At 37.4% G+C, this 7,072-nt stretch overlaps 1 protein-coding gene and 1 pseudogene across 1 annotated transcript in view; both read left to right on the forward strand.

Moving 5' to 3' along the window:
• Positions 1-1,224: 1,224 nt before the first annotated feature.
• The window catches only part of LOC127741471 (phosphatidylinositol N-acetylglucosaminyltransferase subunit A-like), a 7,677-nt pseudogene continuing 1,829 nt past the window's right edge, over positions 1,225-7,072 (forward strand).
• The window catches only part of LOC107467947 (phosphatidylinositol N-acetylglucosaminyltransferase subunit A), an 8,638-nt gene continuing 3,184 nt past the window's right edge, over positions 1,619-7,072 (forward strand). Inside the window, exons 1-2 of the mRNA XM_052253943.1 lie at positions 1,619-1,686; positions 1,817-2,389. Coding sequence (XP_052109903.1) covers positions 1,865-2,389 — 525 coding nt within the window. The 5' untranslated portion in view covers positions 1,619-1,686; positions 1,817-1,864. The remainder of the gene's footprint in view (positions 1,687-1,816; positions 2,390-7,072) is intronic.

Here is a 7,072-nt window from a genome sequence, read left to right on the forward strand (position 1 = left end):
TATTTATAAAAATTTTTAAAGATTAGTTTGAATATAATAAAATATATTTATCTTATTTTTTTAAAAAATTAAAACACTTTAGGGTTTAGCATTTAGAATTTGAGAACTAGAGATTAGGGGTTGAAATTGAAAGTTTGGTAGGGTTGAACACGTATCGCGGGTAACCGATTACCCGTCCAAATCCGAACCAAAACCAGTTAAATTGGTTCTGAAATGAATGGGTAATCAGGTCCAACCCAAACTAAACCAATGACTCTCTCTAGTAGTTGGTTTGGGTCTAAAACCCCTAAACCCCTAAACCCCTAACCCCTAACTCCTAAACCCTAAACCCTAAACTCTAAATCCTAAACCCTACACCCTAGACCCTAAGCCCCTAGGCCCTTAAGCCCCTAGACCCTAGGACCCTAGACCCTAACCCCTAGACCCTAAATCCTAAACCCTAAACCCTAAACCCTAAACTCGACACCTTTGAGATAGGGAGGGGGCGGAATGCCGTGTGAGTTATGGATCATTGGTGGCAATTTATGAATTTATATAGAACGGCAAAAAAAAAAATACCGAACATATAAATCTGAGTTCACTATTGAAACCCATCAATAAAAGCCAACATGTCAAATGAAAAGCCCAACTGTTTCAACAAAAACAAAAAAAATTGAAAAATTAAATCAAACAACACAAAAAGAGAAGAGAAAAAAGGAATAAACCCATGAATCAATCAAAATAGAATGCTCACCAGCCTGAGAAGGCAACTGAGTTTGCTGCTTCTGCTGTTGAGCCGCCGCAGCTGAACCCTTCTCGGTTGGAGACGCTGGTGCCGCCGCGGTGATCTTTTGTGAAGGGTCCTCGGCGTCGTCATCTAACAAATGGAAAGTATTCGCCGTCGCCATTTTTGGAAAGCCGGCGCGACATGAAGTCCGGCGCAGCTCGGAGTGCAACGGAGCAAATCAAAGAGAGAGTGGGAGGAAGCATGCCAGAGAGAGAAAAGGAGCCCTGTGGTTTACCTTTTCTTTTCCTTTTTCTTTATTCCTAAAATTTGTGAGGCTGACATCTGGATGAAAGTTCCACAACAAATATACATGTAGGAGAGGAGATTAAGTTAAACACCCTCATTTTTCACCCTAGATCTCCGCAGCCTCACCTTCTTCCTCTGCCTCCAACCGCTGCTTCTCCTCTCTTCTAAGGTTTCCTGCGTCTCCGCCGGCACCAGCCACTAGTTCGCCCCCCTTCATCGACGGTGCGTTCGACTTCGCGTTCTCCGCAAGTCTCGACGAGGCGCTGTTCCCGGCGAGATTCGCTAGAGAGATGGATCGACGTGTCAGGTCTGGTGGCTCGTGTGTTTATTTTCTAGCAAGGCCCAAATGAAATAAATTATATCCCCCGTTGGATGAAAAACTCTATGATTGGGTTGGGTCTGGGAGACACTTCACTCACAATCTTATTTCTTATTCATCTTCTCTTCTCTTCACGTGTGTTTTGTTTCTCTAATTCTCCCAATCAAATTTTAGTCTCAGGCGTCTTCTCCAATAATCCCAATGAACAAGTGTCAAGACTGGCCTTGCAGGTTAATCAATCGATAGAAAAAAGCACAGAATCATGATGATCTCTGATTTTCTCAATCCCAACTTTGGTGGCGTCGAGAACCACATCTATTATCTCTCTCAGTGCTTACTCAAGCTAGGCCACAATGTCATAATCACATTCTCTGTAATTCAATCAATTTGTTAGTAAATAATTTTCTGCTTATGCTGTTAATTTCTTTTTCGTAATTTCTATGAATTAAAAGAAAAATATATGATACGAGTATTATCTAATTCAGGTAGTGGTTGTAACTCATGCATATGGAAACCGATCTGGGGTTAGATACATGACTGGTGGTTTGAAAGTTTACTATGTTCCGTGGAGGCCTTTTGTTATGCAGAATTCATTCCTAACCCTATTTCCCTCACTCCCCATTATTAGAACCACTCTCATTCGAGAAAGAATCACTATTGTCCATGGACATCAAGCATTTTCCACTCTCTGTCATGAAGCTCTCATGCATTCTAGAACCATGGGGTACAGGGTTGTATTCACGGATCATTCTCTGTATGGATTTTCGGATGCTGGAAGCATACATATGAACAAGGTCTTGCAGTTTACATTGGCTGATGTGAGTCAGGCCATATGTGTTTCGCCTACGAGCAGGGAGAATACAGTGCTGTGGTCGGGGCTACCCCCGGAGAAGATTTATGTTATACCTAATGCTGTGGACACTGCAATGTTCAAGCCAGCGGTGGTGCAGCCGAGCCGCTCGGAGATTGTTATTGTTGTTATTAGCCGGTTGGTTTATCGCAAAGGAGCAGATTTGCTTGTTGAAGTTATTCCAGATGTATGCCGTCTGCATCCCAATGTGAGTAGATGATTGAAAAAAAAAAGGAAAAATATTTTTGATTTTTCTTGCATGACATATTTTGAGTGTAATTCCATGCTAAGGTCCCTTGTGGGAATGGTTTGACCTTTCTCTGCTGTACTTCAAATTACAATGTTTTTGTTTGGTTCAATTTCTCTATGGTTCTTGCCCTATTGCTTTGTATAAGTTATATTGCTTTTGTGTAAAAGTCTAAATGCTGCTTTTTAAAGCTGTAGTGGGATGTTAAATATGTGAAGTACCTATAGAACTTCTTTGAGAGGCCACAGCATTCCCAAGGAGTTTGCACATTGCTTTCTGATGATAATTGGAATTGTAGGTTCGTTTCATTGTTGGAGGTGATAGACCTAAGCGTGTGTGGTTGGAGGAGATGAGAGAAAAACATTCTCTTCAAGATCGAGTTGAAATGTTGGGAGGCGTGCCAACCCCTAAATTTCTAAATCCCTAAAGCCCTAAAACCCTAAGCCCTAAGTCCTAAACCCTAAATCCTAAACTGATTTTTTACAGAGAGGTTTTGGAAGTCAACCAGACTGGCTAGATAACCAGTTTTCGATTAATCCGATCAAACCGATCGATCTGGTCCAGTTTTCAGAACCTTGCTCAGTCGTCACCTACATGGAAGAAAGTTGAAACAGATCAACAAATAACAAATTAAACAATATAGTCAAACTCTTCAATATCATAAAAGAATGCTACGCTAACGAATTAAACTTGTGATTATTATAATGGATATAGGTATAATATGGGATTAGAATTGTAAATCAATTAATATAATATCCCTAGCTTAACTGCATTCAGTTTTAGGGTATCTAGTTGGTTAGGAATTGCTATTATTAGAGAACTTGTTATCTACCTTTCCATACTTGTGATCAAGAATTATATTCATCTCAATCTTGGTCAAGAATCATCTTTATCTCAGCGTTACTTGCTTCAAGTCACATACTATTACAATTATGATTATAATTTAATAAAGAGTAATGCTAGGGAATCAAAAGAGTATTAGTCAAAAACCAGCCAAATACCTTTGGGTGAATTCAAAATCTCTACGAGTTAATATATATGGATGTTTCTTCAGCTAAGTATCAGAATGTTTCTTTTTTATACTAAATGGATGTTCTTTTATATATTTTTCGAATTTTTTTGTATTGCAAATGTGAATGTCTCTATTTCTTTAAAAATTTTAATTTTTTTTAAATTTTATAGATATTTAATTATTTTTGCTAAAATATAATTGGATGTTTCTTTTGTTAAGTATTAGGATATTTTTTTCATATTAAATGAATGTTTTTTTTATAATTCTGTAATTGTGCAGTTTGCAGTCTCTTTAATCATTAAAACGGCACCTAATATCGCAAAACGCAGAGAGCAACATCTGCAACAAAAAAAACATGAAATAAAAATAAAAAATAAAATTTTATTATTTTCACTTTTTTTATAAAATTTAAAAATAAAAAACACTAAAAACAAAATAAAAATAAAAAAGCAAAAGCCCATCCTTAGATTACTATCAATTGAACTCTACAAATCAAAGTCAACATTTTTCCTATACACTTGCTACTTGGATTGAACACAGAACACCTAATCAAGTGTTTAAAGATCAATGAAACTCAATTATTTCATCTTTCTTCAATCTTTTTTGATTTAATTGAAGCATGGCGGCAACTGTGTCAGAGAGTGGTGGCTCCTCCTCGGAATCGGTATTGATATTCATGGGGACAGGCTGCTCCAGCGCCATCCCCTATCCGAGGTGCCTCATCTCTCCCTCTCATCCTCCCTGTCACGTTTGCTTCCAATCGCTCTCTCTCCCTCCCAATCGAAACGTGGAGCGCGTCATCGACGCACTGGAGCTTACAGAGGTGCGTGATGAGGGAATTGAACGCGTTCTTGCGAGTGACGCCGCAGTTGAAGAAGGATAGGGTTTGAAGGAGGTGGTTGAGGAGGGAAAAGGAGAAGGTTTTGTCAGTGACGAAGTTGAAGGTGGACTTCATGCTGAAGCAGTTGTCTTGGATGCGCTTATTGAGGGCGTCGCGAAGAGCATAGAAGTCGCCGGCGCTTCTAGTAGCATTAGTGAGAGAGAGGTCTGTGTATGTGATTGTTGGAGGTGGATAGGTTAATGTGAAAGAGAAGAAGAAGGCTTTTATAGGTTTTAATTAGGTTTACTTAATTAATTTAAATTTTTTTAAATTGAATTTAAAAAATTTAAAATTAATTGTTAATATAAATTAATGTGGTTTTGTTTAGTTTTTGACTAATAATCTCTTGATTCCATATACTTTTCCTTTAATAAATATAAAAGGCTTCTATAACAATAATTTCTGTTACTTCCGCATTGAAGTTCAATGCATAGTTATTTCAAATTTCCTTACACAAAATACTATTATTATAGAGAAAGAAGTTGAACTTTTCTTCCAAAAAAACTTCACTTCTTTCATCTTCTTCTTCTTCTTTCTTTCTTTCTTTCTTTTTTTTTTTTTTTTTTTTTAAGCTACGCATAGCGTTTGCAACGCTAGAGTCAAACTCATGTTTTGGTATCACAAAAGAGTAAAAGGCTTGAAGAGACCTAATTAATTCTTTATTTGGGAAGCAATTGTAGTGTTTGCATATGGAGTGTATATAGGTTTTATTATGTTTCAAGATCATTGTGTTTTATGCACATGCTTCTCTTTTAGTTGCTGCTAGAGCTCTAAAATTTGTCGCGTTTTAACTAAGAATTTAAAAGAAAAAAGTATGCATTTATATACAATGAAGGCACGTTTCTTTAATCTCCAAAGAAAGATTGATCAATTAGGAGAAGCAGCGTGTATAACACTTTTAAGTTTTAAGTTACAGATTTGATTAAAGTATTGGGTAATACTAGGGAGATAAAAAAAAGATAAATTCTTTACATACAAGTGTTTTTTTATACAAGTCTTTACAAGTGCACCTCCTTCTTCTTCTTCCTGCACGTTTTCTTCCTCTTCATCTTCTTCTTCTTTTCTTTCGTTTCTTGCCTTCTCTTTCTCCTTCTTCAACCGTTACTGCACGTTTTCACTGCACATTCTTCTTCCTCTTCCTCCTCTTCTTCTTCTTTTCTTTCGTTTCTTGCCTTCTCTTTCTCCTTCTTCAACCGTTACTGCACATTCTTCTTCTTCTTGCTGCACGTTCTTATTCCTTTTCCTCTTCTTCTTCTTCTTCTTCTTCTTCTTCTTCTTTTCTTTTGTTTCTTGCCTTCTCTTTTTCCTTCTTCATTTACGTGCTTTTCTCTCTGTTTTCTTTCTTCGTTATTCTCGATTTCCATTATTTTTTGACATCAAACTCTGAAATCGTTTTTGAAGAAGAAGAAGCACCAGAAGATGAGGAGGAGAAAGAAAGAGTTCTGAATGATGCATAATTTGTACTTCAACGAATTTTGGGTATATTTCTTAAATCCTTTGGGTGTAGTTTTGTAATTCTTTGGGTGTATTTCTGTAATCCTTTGGGTGTATTTCTATAATCGTTTGGGTGAATTCCTGTAACCGTTTAGGTGTATTTCTGTAATCTTTTGAGTGTATTTCTGTAATCGTTTGAGTGTATTTTTGTAATCGTTTGGGTGTATTTCTAAAGTTCCATTATCTTCAAATTTGGCAAGAAACTCGTTTTCATGGAGGAAGAAGAAGAAGAGTCGTTTATAATGCATGGTGAGTAGCGCGCTTTGGAAACAGGAAGTGGTTGAATAACGTGCGTTTATTTATTTACTCTTGAATGTGGGAGTGTAATGCGTGTTTTTTGTTGGGCTTGTGCCAACTTGTAAGACTTGTAAGTCAAAAAGACTTGTATGTGTAACAGGCCTCATAAAAAAACAGCAAGAATTTATCTTATTTAGCATTCATTAATTGTCGTAACAATTAATGAATGCTAAATAAGGTAAGTTATGACTGTTTTTTGCTGATTTTTTTTTTACTACCAAACATTTTCGTTATTAAAAACAGTTTCAGGGTTCATGATCATCCGGAGATCTTTCTTATTTATGAAATTTTTTTTTTGGTCGGTGGATTAGACAACCTCCAATCCTAGGTACCCCAATCAATTGGACAACCCTAAATTTTTGGTACACAATATACACCCACACACTCCGCACATACTTACCAATTTTTTCTTCTCAGTTGCAGCTGGTAGAACTCGAACCCGAGACCTTTGAGATAGGGAAGGGGCGGAATGCCGTGTGAGCTATGGCTCATTGGCGGCAATTTATGAATTTATATAGAACGACAACCAAAAAAAACACCGAACATATAAATCTGAGTTCACTATTGAAACCCATTAATAAAAGCCAACATGTCAAATGAAAAGCCCAACAGTTTCAACAAAAACCAAAAAAAAATATGAAAAATTAAATCAAACAACACAAAAAGAGAAGTAAAAAAAGGAATAAACCAATGAATCAATCAAAATAGAATGCTCACCAACCTGAGAAGGCAACTGAGTTTGCTGCTTCTGCTGCTGAGCCACCGCAGCTGAACACTTCTCGGGTGGAGACGCCAGTGCCTCCGCGGCGATTTTCTGTAAAGGGTCCTCGATGTCGTCATCTAACAAAGGGAAAGTGTTCGCCGTCGCCATTTTTGGAAAGCCAGCGCGACATGAAGTGCGACGAAGCAGACTAGAGAGAGAAGTGTCAATGTCGTCGGTGCGGTAGGGTGCTACGGCGAA

Source organism: Arachis duranensis, chromosome 9 (genome assembly GCF_000817695.3).
Source record: "Arachis duranensis cultivar V14167 chromosome 9, aradu.V14167.gnm2.J7QH, whole genome shotgun sequence".
Lineage (NCBI taxonomy): Eukaryota > Viridiplantae > Streptophyta > Magnoliopsida > Fabales > Fabaceae > Arachis > Arachis duranensis.